Source organism: Uloborus diversus, chromosome 8 (assembly GCF_026930045.1).
Source record: "Uloborus diversus isolate 005 chromosome 8, Udiv.v.3.1, whole genome shotgun sequence".
Classification (NCBI taxonomy): Eukaryota; Metazoa; Arthropoda; class Arachnida; order Araneae; family Uloboridae; genus Uloborus; species Uloborus diversus.
Window position 1 is genome coordinate 145,222,716 of NC_072738.1, and position 27,275 is coordinate 145,249,990.

The 27,275-nt window shown below is 36.2% G+C and overlaps 2 protein-coding genes across 2 annotated transcripts; one reads left to right on the forward strand and one right to left on the reverse strand.

Annotated features, from left to right (window-relative positions):
- The first annotated feature begins 3,814 nt into the window (after positions 1-3,814).
- Positions 3,815-8,284, forward strand: LOC129228660 (tigger transposable element-derived protein 6-like). The gene is made up of 2 exons (XM_054863344.1): positions 3,815-4,301; positions 8,169-8,284. Exons 1-2 carry the CDS (start codon positions 3,815-3,817, stop codon positions 8,282-8,284), a joined length of 603 nt encoding a protein of 200 aa, XP_054719319.1.
- On the reverse strand, positions 8,262-25,481 carry LOC129228661 (carcinine transporter-like). Its single transcript, XM_054863345.1, has 5 exons — positions 25,377-25,481; positions 23,810-23,922; positions 16,950-17,164; positions 14,971-15,152; positions 8,262-8,725 (listed from the first exon to the last, which is right to left on the reverse strand). Exons 1-5 carry the CDS (start codon positions 25,479-25,481, stop codon positions 8,522-8,524), a joined length of 819 nt encoding a protein of 272 aa, XP_054719320.1. The 3' UTR covers positions 8,262-8,521.
- Positions 25,482-27,275: the final 1,794 nt, after the last annotated feature.

Below are 27,275 nucleotides of genomic sequence, written 5' to 3' on the forward strand. Positions count from 1 at the left end.
TGATTATAACACGAGGGTAAGGTTATTCAATAAAAAATATACCCATACCTCATTTGAGTTTTTAATATTATTTTATAGTATTTTAACTATAAAATATTATTTAATTAAGAAAATCATAGCTATTAAACATATAAATTTTACTGAAAAATTCAGGACAATATCTGTGTGGATTTCAAAGCAGTTGCTGATTGTTCTTGAAGCCATGATATAGTTGAGATATTCATATTACATGCCGCCTCCATTAATATCATGATTTCTTTCATTTTGCATTTTTTATAAGCTGAAAAATAAAAAACTATGATTTCGCAAATAGCTTCCTGGATCAAAATAATTCTTTTAGGCACGCCTGCACATTTTTTTAAAGAATGTTAGTTATTGATTCCATCAAAGAAAAATTAATGGACCAATCGCGATATTACGTTCCCTTGAATTTAAAACCAGCTAGTTAAATGTATAAATGTATTCTGCCACTCTAGGACTCCAGTATGACTTCTTTAGCAAATAAAAATGCTATTATTCAAAATATGCTCTATGTTTGTTTTGTGTTTTGTTTAATTAACTATATAAAAAAAATGCTATGGAGAAGTCAATTAAAAAATAGTGAATAAAATAGTTAAATAAATTCATCCTTTTGGGGGGGAGCACGAGTCTCCTGCCCCCCCCTTAAATCCACTACTGAGTAGAACAGTAGTGAGCTAAATTAATTATGTCACAAATTATTTGTGGGTAACAGTTTGAACTTACTCATGCAAAGCAGTATCATTTATATTATTAATGTGTGTAGTTTTCTTATGGAAAAATTTTCACTTCTAAAAAATTGCAAAATTTCTTTTTGTTTTAACCAATAAGGTTTTATTTTCAGCAGGACTCTTTTATTATTATTATTATTTTTTTTTTTTACATTTTACCAACACTTTCTTGTTTCTCATGACGATTTTACATTAAAAAATGCCTTTTATTTAAACCTGATTGTTAAGGATACTACTAGTTCTTAAAAATTCAACGAACTGATAATAAAATGTAACCAGTTTTAAATCAATATTTAAAAAATAATAATAATTGAATTATTTGATACCAATAGAAATTCAAATAAAAGAGTGTAGATTACATCTGTGACGAACTGTTATAAATAGTAATAATGAATTAATAAATTAACAGATACTGGGATAAATCATATAGATATATTTTTTATTAAAAAGGTTTTCACATCAAAATAAAAATTAAACGAAAACCGACTTTTTCCGGGCAAAAAAAAAAATAAAAAATAAATAATAAATAAATAAATAAATAAATAAAATAAATAAATAAAAACTTCACGTAATTATATAACTTGGCTTGAGTTACATATTACTATAATCTCAAAGAAGCTTAATTTTTTTTTAATGAATAATTTCATACTTTTAATATCTTAATATTTATGCGCAAAATAGATAATTAACTTGGCAACACACTGAAACCCATGGCTATGACACAATTAAAAGCAAAACGACGTGTTCTTAAAATAATTTTGCTACAGTTATTGAGACATTTTGAAACTAACTAAACAATAGAAAATTTACATTAAAAATAAATAAAATAATTAGCATATTTAAATTTTGACGGCTTTGTTATCTTAAACTCAGAAAAATCAGTTTTAAAAACAGGGCAAATATTTTACTACTGCTAGCAATTTATTAGGTGACGTTACATAGTTGAGCTTTACAATATTTGAAGGAACTATTTATGATGATTTTAGTGAATGTCCTTATTATCCCATGAAAATTAACAAACCATTAGACAGTTTCATGAAAAGTAAAAAATATTACAATTTCAACAAGAGTTTCAAAAAGTATCTGAAATTGCACAACAGTATTGATGAAAACATTTAAAATACATAAATAATCTTTCAATGTATTTCGATATAGTAATTTTGAACTGTTAGAACATCTTAATGCACTACACCAAGGCATCTTCACATTAAAGATTGCGTTTCATGAAAAATACGAATAGCAAAAGAGAAAATATCTAGTATTCCGCACAGTGAAATCACACAGGCAACGACATAAAATGGCGGACTGAACCCACGTGACTGCCCGCCTCCAATCGCAGTCGAAAGCGGCGCGCAGTGCATGGATAAAAGCGTGTCGCCACTTAAGAGAAGGATCCAGGGCTTTAGGATGTAGAACATCCATAATTTCAGGGGGTCCGGGGTCTCTCCCCCGGGAAAATTTTTGAAAAATAGATACAAAAATCTGCATTTTGAGTTAGATCTGTATTCGCTCTCGCTCCCGTGAATATGCCGGGCTGGGGTTTCGATCTTCATTTCTCGTGCGCGTGATATTGCCGTGCTGGGGTGTGTAATATTAACGCGACGAAACGATTAAAATCAATTCATTTCTTTCGCTCGGAATACATTTTATTTCTCTATTTATACACTAGATATCAGCACCAGTCCATTTTAAACGTAATTGCGGATTTTAAATGTAATTGCAGAGACACAGCAAGGAATTTTGGTACTTCTTACCAGATTGTGACGTTGGTCTCTGTATCTCAAGCTTTGAAATTTACCACACAAGAAAAACTTACTCATCTTTACTTATACAGTAAAACCTCGCTACAAACGCTATCCGATACAACGATAAATCCCTCTACAACGATAATATTTTGCGGTCCCGGTGAACTTGCATTGGAATTAATGTTATCCTCTTTTCAATATTGCGATATTCTCTACAGCAATAAACCCCTGTAAAGCGATGTTTTTTTAAAGTTTTCAACCCCTCTTTATTACGATAATTTGGTTTTCAAGTACAGTAAAATCCTGAAAATAACCCCTCCTATTTTCAAAAAAAAAAGAGAAAAAACTTAAAACTTTATTTTTTCTTTAAAAATGGTTAGCTCTAAGTTTCGCGCTACATTTTAAACAATGCGTTTCCAAAATGGCGTCGCGCTGGAGATCCGAAAAGGTGTAACATTCCCATCTGATTGCGTCATCACTGTCACATGATCGACGAAAACGAAAGATTTGATTTTATTCACTAGTGTATTTTTCCTTAAGATGGCAGGGAGAAAGCAAATTTCATTTCAAGATAAACTCAACGTCATCAGCGATATTGATGATGGAATGAAGCAGGTTGATGCAGCTAAGAAATATGGATTATCTCAATCTACAGTTGCAACGTTCCTCAAGAAGAGGAAACATATTGAAGGTGTGAGATCAAATTCAGTTAATCCCAAGCGAAAACGACTAAAAGTCGCGACTAATGAAAACATTGATGCTGTCGTCCTGAAGTGGTTTCAAGAGATGAGGGCAACAAATATCCCAATAAATGGACCCTTGTTATGTGCACAAGCACGGAAATATACAGCAATGCTAGGGAACGAAACTTTTAAAGCTAGCAATGGTTGGCTAATGCGTTTTCGGGATCGCCACGGAATCACTTTCCAGGAAATTCACGGAGAGAAAAAATCTGCTCCGATGAATGAGGCAAATGCCTGGAGACAAGAGAAGATGAAAGATATTCTTCAAAAGTATGCACCAGAAGACAGGAACGCATAAAATTCAACCTCTTGTTATCGGCAAATCTTTGAAGCCAAGGTGCTTCAAGAATGTGAGAAGTCTTCCTGTGGAATATAAAGCCAATAAAAAGGCTTGGATGACGTCTAAATTTTTTTCTGAATGGTTGCTGAAGTTAGATAAGGAAATGAAGAAGAGGAAGAAAAAAATTGCATTGTTGATTGATAATTGCTCCGCTCACACCTCAATTCCAAAACTACAATGCGTTGAAATTGTTTTTTTTTTCCGGCCAACTGCACTTCCATATTGCAGCCACTCGACATGGGCATAATTAAATGTTTTAAAGGATACTATAGGAAACGTTTGGTAGAATCGATACTTCTGGGGATTGAAAATAAAGTGGAAGACCCTTTTAAAGCTGTAAATGTTAAGGACTCATGTGACTTCATTGCTGGAAGTTGGTGGGCAGTAACAGAGAAAACCTTTCTGAATTGTTGGAAAAAGGCCGGTTTAGGTGTCTTAGAAGATAAAATGTTATCTGATTGTGATGAAAATTCCTCAGACTGTGATATTTTATATGATCAGGAAATAGTTTTGAATCTCCAAACATCTGTGTCCCAACTCGAGGAAAAAACGGGCAAAAAATATGGAGTGAACGTGGAGGATTATTTGACAGCGGATGACGATCTTACTGTTTTCGCAGGAGTTACTGATGAAGAAATTCTCTCTGAAATTACTGGTGAGATGAAACATAGTGGTGATGAAGACGATGAGGAGGAAGAAGAAGAAGATGATGATGATAACACGAGTTCATCACAATCCTTATTGTCGACCCAGGAAACACTTCAATCAGTCAAATCTCTGCGGACATTTTTTTCAAGCCTTCCATCCACAAACGAGGATCATTTTCGTGCTTTGGACTCAATGTATACCTTGTTGGTTGACTTAACAATCAAAAAAGCGGCCAAACAAACAAAAATATTGGATTTTTTTCAATAAAAACGGATTTGAGGTATGTTTACGAGCTTATTTTCGGAATTTCTTTCAATTGATAGTAATATTTAGTCATAATTAACACCTTGCCAATAAATGTATTACAGATATACTATATATAAAAACATTTACACCTAGGTAATGCATATACTATAACATTTAAATAAAAAAAACCTATTGTATTATCAAAATATATAGGCCCTCGATATAACAATATATCCCTCTACAACAATATATTTCTTTGGTCCCCAAAATTTCGTTATAGCGAGGTTTTACTGTATTACACAAAAGATTAATAAAATTCTTTTTTAATGTTTAAAATATTGAAAATGAAAAATTGACTGCACATGTTGTACGTACACATATTTTTATATAATTTTCTTGAAAAAAAAATAGACACTTTTATGGCCGTTTTCTTGAAAACTATTCGATCGTTAAGGGGATATGGGGTATTGAGACTACAAAAATATGAAGAAAATTTATTTTGTTTCAATCACAAGAAATGCAGAAAATGAAATAGAGTAGAGTAAGTGTTTTTTTTTCTCATGCTTAATATATTAATAGTACACATTAGACGTAAGATAAAAACAAGCATTAACAAAAGAACTTCGAAAATACTGAATTCGGTATTACATAAATGGCAAGACATGGAACACATCAGTTACAAAAAAGTATCTTGAAAAATATGCTACAAAAACGCTAGAATCTTGATTTTTGCATTTTTTACGCAAGACTTATCAAGATCAAAAAGCTGAATTTGGTACATCTTGGTAACCAAATATTAGCCTAATCGGAAACCAGGGGCCCGGCCTTTGGGGGCTCCGGCTCGAAATCGGTGCAGTGCTAGTTTTATAAGAGTTTTAGGGGAGGAGGGTAAGTCTACAAACTGACAAGGGGTGGGGGGGGGGAGCTGCCTTGGCCCTGGAAGGCCTTGAATTGAATTGGGAAAGAGAGCAGGAATTCCTAATAAATGTCTAAATTTCAAGTATGCTTTGCAGCTTTTGAGAACTAGAATTGCTTTTTCTGTATTTCTTCAATTTTCACTCGTTTAATAGTTACACAATTAAGAATAAAAAACTTTGTTATATTCCTTTTCTGACATTAGAAAGAAAAAAAAAACTTTCTTCTATTTTGTGGTACAAAATATTTCGGGTTTCGGGGGAGGGGGGGCATGTCGAGCCCGTCCTCTGGATATTGCCCTGGCTCCTGGCCTTCCTTAAACATTTTGTGCCACTTAAAAACTTTTGTGCGGCTTAGGGTATCATCCCCATAAGCCTGCTTAATAAGTTCAAGGGTCTCGGATGCGGATTTCTCGAGTTTCCAGCAAAATTTCACAACCTTCTAAACTAGCACGATGACACCATAAATAAAGCCTCTTGCTGGAGAAGCCGAAGCATCTGCCATTTAATTTTGGAGCAAACTTGACCCAGTGCTTCGCAGCGATAGCATTGCTGCTGAGCGATTCTCGAAAAAATGTCCCGTGCGTAACGCTAAGTTTTTTATTTTATTCAAGTAACTATTAATTAAATATGGGGATTAACTGTTATGCTTTAATAGTATATTAAAGCATGTATTATTCCCCAATGGCACTATTTTTCTTTGGTTAGCTCTTCTTTTTTATAGGCTCTTCTTTGGTTAGCTCTTTTGGTTAGCTCTTCTTTGGTTGGCTCTTCTTTTTTATAGGCTTTGGCTAGCTGAAAAAAATAAAAAACTTAACGTTACGCACGGGACATTTTTTCGAGAATCGCCCTGCTGATGTTTACACTACTTTATCATATGTTAAATTGAGTCAAATGGGTGGTTGCTCGGCTGTTTATTGTGCAAACAGTTCCAAAAAAGGATTTCAGCTCTTCAGATTTCCACCAGATGCAGAAAAAAATAAATAAATGGACAATTAATAGCCGACGAAGTGACTGGCAGCCCGGAAATGGAGCTCGCTTGCATGAGGTTAATATCGATTTATTTCTCATAATTTTGCTATCATTACGTTATAAATGCTCTGTAATCTTTGCAAAGCTATCGCAGTGTTCTACGGTATGTTTTTTTATTCTGTATTTCCCTGTTGCAGAATAAGTACGCTTGCTCCCGTTTGCTCCAACATGACGGATGCGTCGCACAGTGGGGCGAAAACACCAAAAAGCAATTAAAAATGTTTTTAAACCAGTCTCGCTTGCTTGTTTACACAGGTATGTTATAATGGAGTTTTCTCGATTTGTTTGGGCTCAGGGTCCAAAGTTCGCTGGTTTACGCAGCTAATTCCTTTTTAGGGTCTTTCTACATATCATTTATGACTAATTAATATTAATTTCTAAGAGGACATAAGAGGACATTTTTTTGTAGAGTGTTTCGAAAAAAATAAGCCTTGAATTCCCAAGCTTTCGGTGCTGATCCAAACCGATTTTCGGTTTAAGGATTCAAACATTTCCTTTTTTCGTCTATTACTATCGTTGGACACGAGAGAAATTAAATATAGCCACCTTTAATAAGAAACAAAAATTATAGACTGCTTAAAAGCAATTTTTGTAAGATTCCGCACTCACGGTCCTTCAACTTTCTAAAGGCTCTCTTCATCTTTGTACTGGACGAAGGGCTCTGAAATTCCAGTTCTGATTGCCTAAGAGGTAGGCCTGCGCAAATTTATTAGTCCTCAATCGATTTAATATAGGAAAAAAAATCCCATTTATAAGCGCTTTTTGGCGTTTTCGCCCCACTGTGCGTCGGCCTCTCCAGGACTGATGCGCTGAACGTCTCAGGATTGGAAGCGTGTTGTCGTAGCACGATGTACGATATACATTTTCACAAATAAAGAAACGCATGGTCGCCACTTTTGGCGACTAAGTTATGATTTTTTGGTAGCCACTTTCAATGAAATGATCTCCCGTTGGCAATTGGTGACCGCGAACGTTGCAACTTTATCTCAGACGCTTTTTCTTCAAAAAACGACATCGAAATGGTATCGAAATGCAGCTGCACCAAGCGAGGAATACAAAAGAAAATTCTTATCTTGCAATAAGTCCCATGGAAATTGTATGCACTGACTCTCTTGAAATTTCCAGCTTTTTCGACTGTTTGCGGAAGTTTCTTGTTCAACGCTTCTAGCAGAAACTATGCACACGTCGCGGTCTACAAAGATTTGCTCGACTGCTTTGTATCAAACAGTTCTACGTTTTTTCAGTTTTTTTTTTTTTTTTTTTAATTGAAAGTAGCACTTAATTTGGCGATATATTTTGTTTCATTTCTGAAAACTTCTTGCACCACATTTCACTAACTTAAAAAGGAACTAAAACTTATAAAGAAAATATTTAGTTCTTTTTCATGAAGTTCGAAACGGTATCGAAATGCAGTATCTTGTCCCCATATACGATGAATACGTGAGATCAGCTATCCTGAAGTAAATCCTGGAGAAACTGTCTGCGCTTACTGAAAACAGGAGAAGAACTTGTGATCGTCTTCGAAATTTTCAGCTTCTTCGACTGTCTGCTGGAGCTTCTTGTTCAGTGTTTCTGGCAGAAAGGATGCACATGTCACTGCCATCAAAGAAATGGCAGATAACGCCAGAAAAGAAGCAGATTTAGTGTAATTAGCTTGGTATTTAACAGTTATCCTGAAGTAGATATTGGGGAAACTCTCTGCGCTTACTGAAAACAGGAGAAGAACTTGTGATTGCCCTCGAAATTTTCAGCTTCTTCGACCGTCTGCGGGAGCTTCTTGTTCAATGTTTCTGGCAGAAAGGATGCACATGTCACTGCCATCAAAGAAATGGCAGATAACGCCAGAAAAGGAAAAGATTCAGTGTAATTAGCTTGGGATTTAACAGTAATCCTGAAGTAGATATTGGGGAAACTGTCTGTGCTTACTGAAAACAAGAGAAGAACTTGTGATCGTCCTCGAATTTTTCAGCTTCTTCGATTGTCTGCGGGAGCTTCTTATTCAATGTTTCTGGCAGAAAGGGTGCACATGTCGCTGCCATCAAAGAAATGTCAGATAACGCCAGAAAAGAAGCAGATTCAGTGTAATTAACTTGGTATTTAACAGTTATCCTGAAATAGATATCGATGAAACTGTCTGCGCTTGCTGAAAACAGGAGAAGAACTTGTGATCGTCCTCGAAATTTTCAGCTTCTTCGATTGTCTGCGGGAGCTTCTTATTCAATGTTTCTGGCAGAAGGGATGCACATGTCGCTGCCATCAAAGAAATTGCAGATAACGCCAGAAAAGGAGCAGATTCACTGTATTTTGCCTGTTTGTAAATAAAAAGTTCTTTTGAAGTCTAAATTATATCAATTTCATTTTAAGAGTTTGTATTTTTAATGATATATACAGGGTACTCTAAAAATGACTGATACGTTTTCAAAACCAATAAAAACTAAACGGGCAGCGACAGAAATACACCGTTTGTTGCATTATGCTTGCAACGACTGTCAGTTTTCAGACAGACTTTCAGAATTGGTTACAATATTCCTCAACAAATGGCACACAGGTATGTAGACGAGGCCGCAAGTGTGTCTGTCTGAAAATTTACTGTTTTTCCAAGCATATTGCACTCTACTAGCAAAATTTCTTGCATCAACCTTGACAGATCTTGATATTATACTGACGGCGTCAATATTGACGTATTTCATACTGAATACAGGTTGCATAAAGATTAAAAAGCAAAACTGCAATAACAACACGTGTGCAACATTGCATTCATCGTAAACTACCAATATTGATATTACCCTTCAATATCAGCATGCATACATGTTGACGCCGTCAAGATCGTATTGATTTTATGCTGTCGCCGTCAAGGTAATTAGTACACAATAGAACAGGTGGACCTTCGTTGATACGTTGAAACTGTGCGTTGACGCACAGTTTTTTTATACCCAGCGTCCCTTGCATTGCTGGCATGTTATCTTACTCCTTCTTACAGTCGATCCAGGACCTCCACGCTGCACGTGACGTTGCATTCTTTAGGCTTCGCTAAGTTGGTTGCTTAGTTATTAATGTGGAATAGTATTGTTTTAGGAATAACTTCTGAATGACTGATAACTGCATTTGCTTATTAATATAGTACTAGACAAGCCATATCGCAGACGATGTGCGATCAATGATAGAAATGGCCGAGACCGTCTCTAGACTTTGAAACAAAGGACATGCAGCCCAGAATTTCGTATTATCACTTCAATCTCACGAGTAAGATTAATTTTATTCTATGATTATTTATGGTTTTCTTTAAGATAAATTCTTATGTTTTGTCCAGAGGATATTTATATTTTTAAAGCTGATATCCATTCGGAAATGTACTTTATTGTATCTATTTATTTATGGCTATCTTTACTCTTAAATGTGCTATAAAAACTTCCGCAATTATTCCTAACTAAGCATTTAATACAATTAGAAGCATGAATTAAAAAAAATAAGTCAAGTATTACGCAAGACGAAGAAATTTTCATTTTTTAAAAATTAAATTGCGAGTACTATTAATATCTTCATATGAATTTCCGATCAGATGTCAGCTGCTTTAAAAAGTATTCTTTGACTAGAAAACTAATCAGTCTTGAAGAATAACAGAAATAATTAAAGAATGAAATTTAAATCTCGAGTTGGAAATGAAAATAATACAAATAAATAAATAGATAAAACAACTTGCAAACGTACTGATTTCATACTGTCATGTCAATGAATCCTGACATTTCCTGTCATATCAATACGTATGCAAGATTACAAAAGCAAGATCATCTTGCCTAGACCTTGATTTCATACTGCCAAGACAACATCTTGATATTATCCTGTCATAACAATACGTATGCAAAATTACAAAAGCAGGATCATCTTGCGTAGACCTTGCTTTCATGCTGTCATGAAAACATCTTGATATTATCCTGTCATATCAAAACGTATGCAGGATTAGAAAAGCAGCCTACCTTGATATTTTCCTGATATTATGCTGCATACACCTTGTCAGTCAATATTGTGGCAGCCTGCTGACAGTATAAATGGAGTAACATAACAATATTGAGGCAGCATTAATGCAAGATGATTTTTCTTGCATGTCAACCTTTATGCAATACGGAGGCAAGATATTTTGCTTACTGGGGCAACTAAATAGTGTATTTCTGTCGTTGCCCCGTCTAGTTTTTTTCTTAATTTTCCGACATGCAGGTCACTTTGGCGATCTTACAGGCTGCGTTTTCTTTTATACCTTTTGAAATACTTGCAGCGCCATCTGTTGAGAAAACTGTAACTAATTTTGAAAGTTCATCTATCTAAAAATTTACTGTTGTCCTAAGCATAATGCAACAAAGCAACAAACGGTATAATTCTTTCGCTGCCCGTTTAGTTTTTATTGATTTTTCGAATGTATCAGTCATTTTTGGAACATCCTGTACAAATACGATTCAAATAACTGTACCTCAAAGCCAGACTAATATAAGTCCAAAATTTATGATTTTAAGGTTATTACTGCATTATACGTAGAATCTTATTTCGCATGGAGCCATTACAACGTACTTAAAAAAATAAGTAAAAATCCTTCATAATTATTTGCCAAAGTTATAAGATCTCGAGTCCCAACCTTTGTATGCACCAGACAAACGTTTTCGCGCTCTCCTGCCGAGTAGTGAAACTGTGACTTATGTTAGTCTGACTTTGAAGTACACATTTTTGTGAAATAACGTGAGATGATCTGATATCATTTAAAAACAACTCATTTTTTCGAAGCGTTTTGTATTTTCTTCAGCAGAAGGAACGAACGTATCATTCCGGGCAAGTATTCGGAGCTTCTTTTTAAAACGGCACCCTGAAATGTGGGTTCAATTTCGCGGCAATGGAATGACACCTCCGCAACCGAGGGATAGGATAGGTACTAAATTTGATGTCTGACATGAGAAGGATGTGGTTAAGGAATTTGAGCAAAATAAAAAAGGTTAAAAATGCATTGTATTCAAGGCTTTGCGTAAAAAAACAGCGAACTGAAGCTAAGCTTCAGCAGTTTGAAAATTTCGTAACGAGATTTATGTTTGTACCAGCTGTGTTGACCGGCTTTGCACGGTCTACATCGAAAATAAAAGTTATGTCAAGTGACGCGTGATCAACAATCAGGCTTGAACGAAAAAAAAAATCAATAATATTCTTCTGTAGATTGGGGAAAAACAACCAAAAAGGAAAAAAAATAATTCTCCGATTTCAGGAAAAGCCTTTAATACAAAAGCCAGACTTTTATTTGTTGATATTCGAGACGAAAAATGGCAACAGATCTTTCTTCTCAGTGAGTTTTTTCATGCTACAAATTTTAAGAAAAGCATTGTTACGGAAAGTTGAGATAAAGCACTGAATAATAATTTGAATTTAAAAAAGCCTTCGAAAAATAGGGATTCCACGACGAAACCTAAGTGTCATAATTAATAGTTTTTAATTGATATCTTTGCTAATTATTATCGGAGGATTATGTCAAATAGCCAAACATAAAGACGGGAAAATTAGGAATCTATCGGTACCTGAATCGATGCTTAGTTCATTGATTTTTGTTGAGAAGTAACTTGGACATACATAGATAGGGGAAAGTGGGGTAAAACCGGGACCCTAAGGTTTGCAGGCTTTCAGAAATCACAGTTTTTAGCATAAAGGAACAAAATTTTGTAAAAGTATGCACAACGTATCTATTAATGCAACCACAGTTTCAAAACCATAATTGTTTTTTTTTTTTTAATTATTATTATTTTTTTTGTAAAAAAAAGTCATTTTACCCGGTTTTGTCCCACTAGTGGGGTAAAACCGGGTAGACATGTTATTACTATAGAAAAATAAACTTTTTAAAAAGTTTCCCCAAAATTCTAGTTTTATTTAGTGACATATGTTAACTATTGTCATAGCATACAAGAATAAGTATAAAAGACGCATATTGATGAGTTGACAGTAAATTTAATTGTCTTTACTTTTAATTTTTTGCTGTAATATAAGGCCTATTGACACCAGGCACAAGTAAAATACACTGGTATGCAAAAATTAAGGACGAAGTCGAAAAATTAGCATATCAGATGAACGAAGAGGCAGAGCGGACAGAAAGACCAATCAGGAGATTAAGTAAGGTGATATACGGTAGCACATGCGCAGATATGCAGGCAGACGTAATGGGATAGTGTCTGAGTAGTATAAAGCATGTTGTCGGTGTAAGATCAGTATTTCTGGCAAAGAGATTGCACGCCGTATAGCAGTTAAAATCACACCGAGTTGCTGCCTCAGCGATAAATGGCGAATAACCAATCTGTTAGACGACATCTGGATGCTTTTACCCGAAGTCGAATCATTGGGAAGTTGGAGGAAGGCCGCAGTGTGACAAGTGTGGCTGCAGAGTTCGGAATTGCGCACAGCATCGTTTCACGACTTGAGACAATTTCAAACTACAGGAACAGCTATCCGGGGGTTCAGTAGTGGTTGTCCACGAGGAACCACACCCGCAGATGACCGGTATATTGTCTTACAGGCCAGAAGAAACAGGCGGCAGACAGCGGGAGAAATCGCTAGACACACGACACAGGCGACTGGACGACCGATATCGCGTTTTACCGTGGCCAGAAGACTGCACGGTGGTGGTCTGTTTGCACGACGCCTTATACGCTGTGTAACTCTAACGCCTGCCCATCGGAGAAGGCGTTCTCTGTGGTGCCGCGAACACCGGAATTGGAGAGACAATGAATGGGGACGAGTACTCTTTACAGATGAGAGCAGATTCAGTCTGAGTAGCGATTCTCATCGCATACTCATCTGGAGAGAGCGGGGAAGCCGCTATCATCCCTCGAACATCATTGAAAGAGACAGGTATGGAGGTCGCGGTGTTCTCATTTGGGGAGGCATCATGCTTGGTAGTCGTACAGACCTTCACATCTTCGACGCAGGTTCAGTCAACGGGACCCGTTATTGTAACGAGATTCTTCTTCCATATGTGCATCTTTTTAGAGGCGTTATGGGTCCGCAGTTCCTTTTCATGGACGACAATGCACCATGTCATCGCACAGTAGCTGCCGAACAGCTCTTAGAGAGTGAGGATATTGAACGTAAGGATTGGTCGGCACGATCTCCGGATCTGAATCCCATCGAGCATATATGGGATTTTCTAGGCAGACGCTTGGCAGCTCGTACCTTACCACCAGTAACGATTCGGGAGCTTCGATTGGCGCTGCAAGACGAATGGGCAGCAATGCCTCAACAACTCATTGACACCCTCATTCTCAGCATGGGCAGACGCTGTGAAACCTGCCTAGCAATCGGGGGAGATCATATCCCCTACTAAAGATCGGATGTTTCTTGCTGGACACCCATCACAGGGATGTTTCGGCCTTCAGTCGCATTGCACTCCATGCTACTTTTTAAATAAATCTTCTTTTTATCCCTCTGATTTCTCTTTTAGTAAGTGTTGCTTACATTACGCATGTCCTTACATATTGGGGATCTTACGGTATTAAATGTGTTGATTTGGAAAGCTTTTGTACAAAGTTATATTGAAAAAACCGTCTCGTCCTTAATTTTTACACACCAGTGTAGTTATCTTCGTCTTCGGCCCCAGCTTTCATGGGGCCTAACGACGACATTGGACGCATTGGATCCGCCCTATAGCCAGGGCTAAGGCAGAATTACATGAAAATACACCACCAGCTGAGTCAATTCCTATGCCGGGCTGATGAATGCTAATAAGCCCAAAAGTGCAGTCCTCGGCTGGAATTGACTGAGCTGGCGGTGTATTTTCATGTATTTCCGCCTTAGCTCTGGCTGTAGTGCGGCAACTTACTGAGTAAAACCGTTATCTTAGTCGTTTATCTCTGACCAGGCAGACAATCTAGACTAATTTTGCCCGAAAGATGTAGCACCTACGGCAATGCAACTCGATTGTTATCTCTTTGAGTTGAAATAGAAAAAATAACATCATTAGACTTGACATATATCGCTTACCAGGCAGTCAATATAAGGACTAACAATGTTCATAATAAATAATGCCAACGGAAATATGACTCTATTGTTAACTGTTATTTGTTTGAATTGGCACAGAAATAGAAATATCGTTATCTTTGCGGTTTATATCTTATACCAGGCAGACAATGTAAGTTCTAATTTTGCCCGAAAGATGTAGCGCCTACGGCAGCTCAACTCGATTGTTAAGTTATCTCTGTGAATGGCCCCACTTAATTCTTGTAGGCCGTGACAATCGCTGAAACTCATGGCAAATAAGAGGGCACTACAGGGAAACCCCTTTCCGTTACATTGCTATTGATTGGTGGATGCAAAGGTTCCGTTTAGTGCCTCTTGCGGTCAAAATGGGTGACATCCTATAAAAAAACTTTGAGACTTGTTGATTGGTGGATGCATGAGCTGCGTCGGTTTAACACAGAAAAGTCATTAATTGCCAAAGCCCGCTAAGCGTCAGCGCCATCTAGTGGGGCCATGCTCTGTGAGTTGAAATATTGCAACATCATCAAAGTAACATCATCAAAGCTAACAGTTCCCTCTTACCAGACAGACAATGTAAGGACAAACGATGCTCATAAGGTGTCCAACAGCGTTGCTCATTCCAAGCCCAACACCTCGTAGAGTCGTGGGGTAGATCTCTGGTGTATGAAGGTACATGCTCATAAAAGCAGCACTTGCTCCACTTTTGCCGAGCAAAGATGCTATTATGCCAATTGAGCCATGATCTAAAAAAAAGTGGGGGAAAATATTAGCGCCTATCATTAAAGTACATCATCATCTAAGCACGCTCATATAAGGAGTTTCTGAAACATTTACAGTAATATTCCCAATTATCCGCGGAATTGAGTGGCACAGGTACCGCGGATAAACCGCAAAAAGGCTATTCGCAACTCCAATAAACTACAGTAAACTCCCGATTATCCGCGGAATTGGGTGGCACAAGTGCCGCGGATAATAAAAATCGCGGATAACCGCAAAAAGACTAAAATGGGGGGATAAATCAGGTAAAAATTGTCCTATCTCAAATTCTTAACTGTATTGATGCATAACACTTTCTGCAAACAGTGAAAATATATATAGAGTACAGTACAAATGTTTTGTATTTTTGCACAACCGAACTTAACATCAATAACAAACAAGTGTATGTACGATGAAGAACGCACAAAAAAATAATAATAATAAAATTAAATTAAATAAATCAATCAAGCAAAAACAACTGAGTGTAAATTTACAATTTTTCAAAAAAAAAAAAAAAAAACAGCCACTGGTATTCGCTTTTTACTGCGAAAATACATGTTCGTGATTGTTGATTGATTCGCGGATAAACCGCTCGCGGATAATCGAGAGTCTACTGTATAGGGAGCGCTGCAGCCACTGTCTAGTGGCGGATGAAAAAGGTAAAACGAACAAATGCCGTAACTTATAACTTGCTTCGACGCTTAGTAAATGACAGTAATTTTTCATCGTGTTTGTGGGAAGCTTTCTTTTCTATTCTTCTGAAATTACACTACACCACAAACTGTCTGAAGCCTGTAATTTACCCCAATGAAAACACGTGGAATGGAATGCTTTACCATTTTCTTTAGTATTGTTAAACACCGCAAGGTAGCGTATTCGAGCTCTGGAGTTGCGAATAATGAGGGACAAATGAGGTAAAAATTGTCCTTCCTCAAAAACTTATCTGCAGTGATGCATAATACTTTCTTTAAACAGTGAAAATATGTACAGTCCAGTAAAAATATTTGTATTTTTGCACAACAGAACTTAACATCAATAAAGAACTAGTGTATGTACGATGAAGAAAGCACAAGAAATAAATAAGTAAACAAAACCGAAACAACCGAGTTGAAATTTACAAATTTTGGACAAAAACAGCAATTGGTACTGTCTGACCATCGATTACATGGAAAGGCTAATATCCAGTTTATAGGCGGAAATGGACGTATCTATTTGTTTATAGAGGTATTTGTTGGTTTTTTAAGATGTGCACTTTTGCCTCTCTGTTTTTAGCCTTAGTTTTGTAAAAATGAAACTTTGCTTTCAGCAACATTTTTGAAATCTAAAGTATATTCGATCTATATTCTCGCGGCAAAAAGTGATTGATTTATTTATTCACAACATAGTTTTGAACTTACCATTTTGCTTTTACGTTCCTGAACTAAATGAAAATATTTTCTTTTCGTTTCTATGGTAACTATTTTTGTTTTCCCTTATTTTATTGTAGAGAATGCAATAAATGAATAAGGCACTAGTGACATTATAAAACGCGTGCATCAAAATCCCATCGTTATTTTCCCTTCTCCCCTACTAAATTCATTCAGATGGAATAGTCTTTACTTGGCAGATTGCCAAATTACGTACAATCCGCGGACAAACAGTATTTGCTTTTTGCAGCGAAAACACATGTTCCTGATTGTTGATTGACTCGCGGATCATTCACTCGCGGATAATTGGGAGTTTACTGTATTAATTTAAGCAAATCCTGTCATTCACTGACAATTCCAGAAAATTAAATCTCTCACCTGGGGGCGCCACCCCTGGTATCAGACCGGCAAGGCATGCTACTAGGAATGATCCTACAGTACACCAGCGTCGTCCTATTCGTTCCATGAGCCACCATGCTAGTAAATGCGCTGGAAACTCGATGGCGGAAATCAGGAAGAAGTTCAAGAACTCATTTCCAATTAAGTTCTTTACGTTGATTTGAAAGCCAAAGTAGATAGCATAGACACCCAACCTGTCAAAAGTTGGTCGATTAAGGACTTGAAATAATTTGGGGTATAGTTGGGAAAGAAAGTTGAATCAGTTTTTGTTGAAAAGGAGTAAGTCCATAATCAGAAATGTTTTAAGAAAGAAAAAAAAAAAAAAAACTTTATATTTTTTAAAGAAATCTTTCCAAGGCAAAACTGTAGAAAATTTGTTTAAAAGTAAAAGCTAGTGTTTATGTATGACTTACGCTTCATAAAGTTGTGAGCAGTACTTTTTTAATAATTAAATGCAAAAATATCTAAAAATGCGCCCTTTATCGAACATTTAAAAATGAATAAGTGAACCATTTGAATGAAAATAATAAATCACGTTTTTATGGTTCATAGTAGTTTTGTTCATGAGTGCAACACACATTGAGCATATTTAGTAAATATTTCAAGGCAAAAAACAGCGAACTAAATACAGTAAAACCTGTCTACAACGATACTGTTGGGACCTAAAAAAATGTCGTAATACAGTAAAACCTGTCTACAGCGATACTGTTGGGACCTAAAAAAATATCGTAATAGACAGGTTATCGTTTGATTATTCATGCTGACCGTTTGCTGGGGGCAATAAAAATATTGTTATAGACAGGTTATTGTTATAGACAGTATCGTTACACACAGGTTTCACTGTAGACAGGTTATCGTCATAGACATTTTGATTATTCATGCTAACATTTTGCTGGGGCCAAAAAAAAAAAAAAAAATGTTATAGACAGGTTATCGTTTTAGACAGTATCGTTATACACAGGTTTCACTGAATAAAGAACAACTATAATAGCTTATTTTCATCTTCGCTCTAGTGTGGCTCAATGTCGCAATTTAGGCTTCAGTTTCTGACCAATTCCTAAGAGTTTTGAAGTGATCTTGATGTTGAACTGGGGGGGGGGGGGGTGAGGGTAGTCCATCATCTTCTCAATGTCCATTACTTTCACTTTGTCTGCAGGATAAGCTGGAGCTGTAGGCGTTTGGCTGTGTCTTAGAAAGGCCCGTCATTTAGGGGGGTAAAGGAGCAATTACTCCCCCTGGCTTTGAGAAATTAATGTATTTGTATAAAAGTGGGAGTGGTTTTTTTGTTTCCCAATGTAATTTGCATTGACTATATGCCTTTTAACCCCTGCCCAGGAAAACTTCGAAACGACGGGCCTGATCTTAGACATGAAAAAAGTGGAGAGGTAACCAGACTGTTTATGGTAGATTATTACCCTTCAACTCATACATTGTTTTCCTTTCTATAAAAAAATTTAATAATGTACTTATTTGGAAATATATCTTGTACTTTTCCCCAATCTTTTCACCTTTGGTCTCTTGTAAATGTTTCGTAGTGGGCTTTCATCCAGGTTTTGAAGTCGAAAATGGCTGAGGATGATAGTCCCCTACACTGTAGAAAAATTCCAAAATTTTACTGAGTATTTCCGTGTAATGTTTCAGGATGTTGAAAAATTATATGAGAGTATTTATAAAGAGTATTGACTTTAATTCAAATATGGCTCGTCCGGACAGAGTAAGCATTGCAATCAAGTAAGGTGTTTGATACTTGCAATTCTGGCTTAGCTTTGGCCATGATTGTAATACAGCTTATGGAGCTGTTATATCATCCCTCCCTGAGATAAGTCAGAAGTTCTAGATATACTACCGGCTTTAAGCGGGAAGATCTCTGGATTATTCAGGATAATTTCAAGAAACTTAATGAATTTCAGCGAAAACATTCCTGGCTTTTGCGAGATAAGTCACTGGCTGAAATTGGGCACATCAGCTGCCTATTATTTTCCAGGAACGTTTGTAAATCGTTTTTACAGTGTACCTGCTGGAGACAATGTAGTCCGAGACTTCATTCACGGTGTAGGGGAGAGTGGGACACTGCTAATTTTTAAGAATCTATATTTAGCAGCAATGTGTTTTGTAATCTCTAATAGTAGCCTTCACCACTAAATGGTACCAGAAAACAATCAGCATCAAAAGCGTTAAATGGATGATTTTGTGAGAGAAATAAAATTGCATGACTCCAAAGTAAATTCAGTAAATTACCGCCCATTAGCCAGGGCTAAAGCAGAAATACGTGAAATACACCGCCAGCTTGGTCATTTCCAGCCAAAGACTGCAGTTTCGTGCTTACTAGCACTCATCAGCCCGGCATAGGAAAGTGACTGAACTGGAGATGGAAAACCTCTTAAGGAAGCCAAGAGTGCGAAACAAACTGGTGGCTAACATAGAATTAGCAGACACGACGAGTGACCGAAGCATTGGTTCGGTTCAACTCGAAGATTGAACGCAAGGTATATTCAGTACAAACAAAGTAAATGTTTCCTTCATTTTTATTTTATTTTCTGTCCTTGTATTTGTAAAAACAATCAACTGAATTTTATTTTGTTATAAAAGAGAAGTAATTGAAATGTTTCGGTTATGAGAAAATAATGATAGTGCATCTAGATTGACTACCATTTTGGTTTTTCTTACACGACGTGGATTGTACCTCTGGACAGCGAAACATATCGTACCTTAGGACACGTTCCAAGCTACAACTTATGCATGGTTCTTTATAATTAAATTGTGTTTAGGAACTTGAAAAAAATGTAATAATCTGATGTAGTCTTTTAAACACATTTATTGTTGGATAATAATTCATTAATTCATTATTCATTGTTCATTATTCGTGATTTAATTCATTAACATGAAAAGAACTATTTTTTTTTTGTTTGCAAAATTGTTTAGTATATGGTTGTTTCCTGAATCATGATGAGTGTCCATGGTACAATAGAATGTGTCCAAAGGTACACGAGGATGTTGTACCTTGGGACAGTTTGGAACTCTTACTTCAAATGGCTAGCAATATTTTATTTTCAAACTGCCTGAATTTTCAAAAATATTTTGTGGTATTTTAATGTGACTTTTAGATTTTAAATTTGATTTAAATAATTAGCGTTAAAAATTAAAATATGAAAAGTGTCCCAAGGTACAACATTCTCCCCTATGCGGTCATGCGTCCTCAGGCATTGCGATACAAGACCAAAGTCTTGATCACAAGTGATCCCGCATGATATTTAGCGGGATTAATCCCACGGTACTAAGAGCAAAATCCCGCAAGATTTCCAATTCCGCACAAAATTTCCATGCGAACGTTCTCCCATTTTTTTTTTCTGCTTATAAAACAAATACAGGGTGTCCAGCAAAGGACTCCCTGGTTTCAAAATTAAATATCTCGAAGACAAAGGACGATATTGGAATAAAATAAACCGTATGTTTATTGTGAAACCCATAAAAATCATATGCAGGAGTACGGAAATTAGTTTTTAAAAGTTCCAACAGGTGGCGCTGCACGCTGTAATTGCAATAGAAGTCTCCATGAATAATGCTGCGAAGAGGTTGGACGATAATTTGTAACGTATTTGTAAGCATATCTGAGAGACTGAACTACTGCTGAAACAATTAACCTCTTCGCACTACTATTTATGGAGACTTTCTATTGCAATTACATTGTGCAGCGCCACCTGTTGGCAGTTTTTTAAACTAATTTCCGAGTTCCTGTATATGATTTTTATGGGTTTCACAATAAACATACCGTTTATTTTATTTCAATATCGTCTTTTGTTTTCGAGATATCTAATTTTGAAATCAGGGAGTCCTTTGCTGGACACCCTGTATTTTCAGAAGCATCATCTGTAATTTGAATCGCCTTCCTCGTATATCTGCAAGAAGATCAAGGAAAACTAAATGTCTCTTATGATGAACAGTGGATTTACCATTTAAAAACGAAATAAAAAATACAGTAAATTTTTCTAAGAATGAATACGGTATTATCATTCGAGATTTCAGTTCTCATACGTTCAGCAGTTGAGAAAATGCATAAAAATTACAAAAGTCTACGAAATTCATTACTAAAATTAGAAACCCAGAAAATTGCGCTTCAGAAAATATTGAATAAAAAATTTACTACATATTTCGAAACCCACTGAAGAAGCCTGAATGCAATGGTGGAATTTTTCTATAACCTTAAGGAATGCAATCAAAACCTTTAACTTACTGAAAGTGCACAATATTTTTCTCCGAAAGAAGAAAGCAATGAAAAATCTGACATGACATCATTTATGCTCTCTAACCTGCACTGTAAAAAAATTCTGAAACGTTACTGGTTATTTCCGTGGAACGTCTCGGGATTTCATAAGTTTTCACCTATTTCCTCGTAAAAACAAGTATCTTCACAAAAAAGTTTCTTGAATCGCTACAAAAGTTGCACGCGTGCAGACTTTTCACTGTTGTGGAAAATATTTTTAGCAACCAGTTTAAAGATTGAATGAGCGTGTTTATTAAGTGTATCGGCCGAAAGTTGCTTATGGCCTGGCCAGGTTAACTAAGTTGCTAATGAGAGAGAAAGAGTCAATGGATAGCTGCAGCTTTGCAAGGCAGGAATTGCTGGTAAGAGATATGGTTGGTTCCCTCTTGCATAGCTTTGGCCGTGGTCGCTCTGATTTTTGTGGAGCCTTCTCGGTAAATCAGGAAGGTTCAAATCAATACCACTACACCTATTTAATTTTTCTAGAAGGTTCTAGAGACATGACTGGCTTTAACAGGGGAGATTTCGCATTTCTTCAGAAAGTTTCAAGATTAATTTCAGAAAGGTTACTGACTTTTAGCGGAAAATGTTCCTGGCTTTTCCGAGATATGTTACTAGCAGAAATTGGGCACATCAGCTGCCTATTATTTTCCAGAAACGTTTCTGAATCGTTTTTACAGTGTGTAGAAAGTGCGTGCTGATGCTCCTGTAACTATGTTGCTCATACTATAAACTAGAAAATCACCCGTCAAGGTAGGACGGGTGGAAAGTGCTTCTACATTTGAACGAAGCAATTGCCTGTTTGGTGACATTTTGATAGTTGAAATTTTAACCCCTTAGTTCATTGCTGACCACTTTTTCGTTTCTTCATTCTCTTAAAATGACAGTTTTACCAGTAAAAACAGTTAAGATACCGGATCCAGTTCAGTCTCGTCGAAATAAAGCATTTCCCTGCATGTTAAACATTACCAAAATATATTGTCAAGTTATCCTGGTATGGGTCGCGTTTCATTGTTGATGCTGTCAGGAACGCTACACGATCAGTGAATTCGCTAACATATACTGTCTGACCACGGATTGTATGGAAAGACAAACATCCGTTTTACAGCCGGAAATGGACGAATCTATTATTTATTTCCGATGTCAGCTTTTGCAGAAGCAGAGTCTCATTCAAATGAGCGGAATATGTGCATCAAATTTTTATTTTTCCCCGTTATTCACATAGATTCGTCTTATCTGAACGTTTGAAAATTCCATACAATCCGTGATTGGACAGTATGTGGAGGATGTTGGTGGTACCTTGAAAATTATGTTGAATGGATTAGCTGAGCAATCTGCAATAAAATGGGCACGAATCTGAAAGAGGCGACAGAAACTTGGATGAAGCAGAGGATGACTCGCATGACAGTGCAGCAGACTGAGGCGTGCACGAGAAAAGGGGGGGGGGGAGAAGGGACACCTGTTCGCCCGGGCCTAAACCCAAAGGGGGCCAGAGATTTTTGAAATGCGGGGTGAAATACACGTAGGGACGTCGGGGTAAATAAAATGTAGGGGCGACCGTAAAAGTCATTTTTGACGGGCCCCAAAATTTCTGTGAACGCCCCTGGCAGTACGGATACACGTTCTGACATTTTTGGCTGATTCATGGTCTTTCGACAAAAACCAAGAATTTACTTACGATTCTTATAACAGAAACCAGTGTTTGCCAGTTCACTGTAAAAACGATTCAGAAACGTTCCTCGAAAATAATAGGCAGCTGATGTGCCCAATTTCTTCCAGTAACATATCTTGGAAAAACCAGGAACGTTTTCCGCTGAAAGTCAGTAACCTCTCTGAAATTAACCTTGAAACTTTCTGAAGAAGTGCAAAATCTCCCCTGTTAAAGCCATTCATGTTTCTAGAACATTCTAGAAAAATTAAGTAGGTTTATTGTAATTGTTTAGAATCTTCTTGATTTGCCAAGAAGGCTCCATAAAAATCAGAGCGACCACGGCCAAAGCTATGCAAGAAGGAACCAAGCATGTATCTCTTGCCTACAATTCCTGCCTTGCAAAGCTGTAGCTATTCCATTGACTTTTAAACTCTCCATTGGGAGCTCAATCGATCTGGATAGCCATGAGTATCCTTAGGCCGATACACTTAATAAACAAGCACATTCAATCTTTAAACTGGTTGCTAAATATATTTTCCACAACAGTGAAAAGTCTGCACGCGTGCAACTTGTAGCGATTCAGGAAACTTTTTTGTGAAGATACTTGTTTTTCCGGGGAAAATAGGTGAAAACGTGTGAAATCGAGAGACGTTCCACGGAAATAACCAGTAACGTTTCGGAATTTTTTTACAGTGTTTCTTGTGTCTTTTTGGAAGCAGTTAGAAACACCTTTATTTCACATATAAGTGTGTCTATCTTCATGCACTATAAGGCCATATTAAACTCATTTTTATTAAAATGTGACTTACGCTCTTTTAATAAAAATTCAATTAATTAGCAACAATGACCGATGGTCATTGACTGATAAAATTAGTGTATTGGCTGAAAATCTGAATAAAGTAAATAAATAAATAAATAAAATCTTACCAATTTGCACAAATAAGTAGAAATCGTTTCCGCATTGTTGGATATCTAAAAAAGTCTAATGGCGATGACTTCTCCGCATCATCGTTTTCTTTCTCCAACTCAGCTTTAAACTTCTGCAAAAGCAAAAACCGTTTTAATTTTACAACGAATTCACATCACGAGAACAGAAAATTGTCCAATTGTATGATTAAATGACAGTAGTAAGCAAGGTAGGCAAAGCAACGTTGATGTTAAGTCATCTGAGAAAGCTTATCCTTTTAGCATTCAAAAGCTTATCCTTTTTTGCATTGAAGAAGAGGTTCTTTGAAACCCCGAAACAAGTGTCTGCAATGAGTTGCTTATTTGTTGCAGTTGTTACTTTGTTGCACAAAGACATTTACTCACATCAAAATTTCTGGATAGTTTGATTTTTCTTTTTTTAATTTCTTTAAAACCCCGAAACAAGTGTCTGCAATTTGCTTATTTATTGCAGTTGTTACTTTGTTGCTCAAAGACATTTACCCACATCGAAATTTCATGATAGTTTGATTCTTTTTTAATTTCTTTGACACCTCGAAAAAAAGTGTCTGCAATGATTTGTTTATTTGTTGCAGTTATTACTTTGTTGCACAAAGACAATTTACTCACATCAAAATTTCTGGATAGTTTTATTTTTTAAAAATTTCTTTAAAACCCCGAAACAAGTCTTTGTTGCACAAAGATATTTACTCACATCGAAATTTCATGATAGTTTCATTTTTTTTATTTCTTTGAAACCCCGAAACAAGTGTCTGCAATGAGTTGCTTATTTGTTGCAGTTCTTACTTTGTTGCACAAAGACATTTACTCAGCATCAAAATTTCATGATGGTTTGATTTTTTAAAAAATTTCTTTGAAACCTCGAAACAAGTGTCTGCATTCAGTTGCTTATTTGTTGCAGTTGTTACTTTGTTGCACAAAGACATTTACTCACATCGAAATTTCATGACAGTTTGATTTTTTTTTAAAAAATTCTTTAAAACCCCGAAACAAGTGTCTGCAATGAGTTGCTTATTTGTTGCAGTTGTTACTTTGTTGCACAAAGACATTTACTCACATCAAAATTTCTGGATAGTTCGATTTTTTTTAAATTTCTTTGAAACCCCGAAACAAGTGTCTGCAATGATTTGCTTATTTGTTGCAGTTATTACTTTCTTGCACAAAGACATTTACTCACATAAAAATTTCTGGATAGCTTGATTTTTTAAAATTTCTTTGAAACCCCGAAACAAGTGTCTGCAATGATAATGAGTTGCTTATTTGTTGCAGTTGTTACTTTGTTGCACAGAGACATTTACTCACATCGAAATTTCATGATAGTTTGATTTTTTTAAAAAATTTCTTTGAAACCCCGAAACAAGTGTCTGCAATGAGTTGCTTATTTGTTGCAGTTGTTACTTTGTTGCACAAAGACATTTACTCACATCGAAATTTCATGATAGTTTGATTTTTTTTTAAATGTATTTCCGGGATGACTCAATCATCTAATTCAAGAACTAACAAATTAATCACCATTTGAGTTCAATTCGCCGTGACTGAAATGCCTTACCTGCATCTTCATCCGAATTTCTTCCTGTTCATTTTCTGCTTTACCGTTCACTTTCGCGATTTGTACCAAAACATTTGCAGCTGCTTCGTATTTGCCTTGAGACATCAGAAGACGGGGTGACTCAGGAATAAATCTGCAAAAGTAACCCAAATAACTATTCTGTTGATAATTGGAATTTATCCATACTTTGAAATTCCCGAATTTTTACATTTATTGATTTTACAAGAACCATTTGCTTATTTAAATGAACCGACTGGTTGAGCAAAGTGTAATTAATAACGTTATCTACATACACTAATTTTACTCGCGCGAATTAGGGGACTTATTTTTGACCAAGTTTGTCATTATTGTTACATATTTGCTATTGTTACTTAGCTCTTTAAGTATATTTGGTTTTTTGTGAGATGTGTTCGGTTGGCGGTGCATTTCCGAGTTTCCAGAAATTAATACCATAGATGAAGAGTAAAAGTTGTTAATAAAACGTGAAAGTAAGAATTTCTACCTCTTTCAATTGACCTAATCAATGGTGCCAGGGGTTGAAAGGTGCCTAAAAACTTTAACTTTTTTCTTACAGCTTTTACTCTTCGTTTATGACAACAATTTTTGAAATTTCGATGAGGGTAAATTACTCATTTTTGGGCACCTTTTAACCCCTGGCAACCCTGATTAGTTAACACGCAACAGAAAGGCAACCCTACTTTAATGTTTTCTTCACAGCTTTTACTCTTCATTTATGACAACAATTTTTGGAAACTAGATGAGGGTAAATTACTCATTTTTGGGCACTTTTTAGCCTCTGCCAACCCTGCTTAGGACCGGAGAAAAAGGTAGAAAGAAACCTTACTTTGGCGTTCTATTTACAGCTTTTACTCTTCATTTATGACAACAATTTTTGGAAACTAGATGAGGGTAAATTACTCATTTTCGGGCACTTTTTAGCCTCTGCCAACCCTGCTTAGGACCGGAAAAAAGGTAGAAAACCTTACTTTGGCGTTCTATTTACAGCTTTTACTCTTCATTTAATGACAACAATTTTTGGAAACTCGATGAGGATAAATTACTTATTTTTAGGCACCTTTCAACCCCTGGCAACCCTGATTAGTTCATGTGAATGAGGTAGAAATTCTTACTTTCGCGTTTTATTTACAGCTTTTACTCTTCATCTATGGTAAAAATTTTAGGAAAGGAACATGCGAAAGAGATGCTTTCACCGACCTTCTAAGAGGGTGAAGATTACCGTATTTATTACTAATTGTTACGCGTTTGTTGTCGTTGGCAAAAATTACATCTGTAAACCAAATTTCACGTTTCCAGATCTTACCGTTTTTCCGGGAAGTGCATCACACGCACATACACGCATGCTGTCTGACCATCGATTACATGGAAAGGCTAATATCCGGTTTATAGGCGGAAATCGACGTATCTATTAGTTTATAGAGATGTTAGTTGGTTTGTTTCAGATGTGCACGTTTGCCTATCTATTATTTAGCCTTAGTTTTGTAAAAATGAAAATTTGCTCACAGCAACATTTTTAAAATCTAAAGTATATTCGATCTATATTCTCATGGCAAAAGTTACTTGATTTATTTATTCACAATAAAGTTTTGAGCTTAACATTTTGCTTTTACGTTCCTGAACGAAATGAAAATATTTTATTTTCTTTTTGTTGTTCCCATAGTAACTACTTTTGTTTCCCCTTATTTAATTTTGAGAATGCAATAAATGAATAAGACACTAGTGACATTACAAAAGGAGTGAATAAAAATCCCATCGTTATTTTCCCTTCTCCCCTGCTAGATTCCTTCAGATGGAATCGTCTTTACTTGGCAGATCGCCAAATTACACACAATCCGTGGTCAAACAGTACGCACAAATAAAAGCATCTTTTTTTGTTATGTG

What these genes read in the sequence shown, in the direction of transcription:
- LOC129228660 (XM_054863344.1), top strand. Translation starts at nt 3,815, where the DNA reads ATGGGCATAATTAAATGTTTTAAAGGATACTATAGGAAACGTTTGGTA. An exon ending in AGATGATGATGATAACACGA is followed by an intron (nt 4,302 to 8,168) that starts GTTCATCACAAT and finishes CGAAATTTTCAG; the next exon opens with CTTCTTCGACCGTCTGCGGG.
- LOC129228661 (XM_054863345.1), bottom strand. Translation starts at nt 25,481, where the DNA reads ATGTCTCAAGGCAAATACGAAGCAGCTGCAAATGTTTTGGTACAAATC. An exon ending in CTACTTATTTGTGCAAATTG is followed by an intron (nt 17,165 to 23,809) that starts GTAAGATTTTAT and finishes AACTTTTGACAG; the next exon opens with GTTGGGTGTCTATGCTATCT. An exon ending in GTCCTTACATTGTCTGTCTG is followed by an intron (nt 8,726 to 14,970) that starts GTAAGAGGGAAC and finishes ATTTACAAACAG; the next exon opens with GCAAAATACAGTGAATCTGC.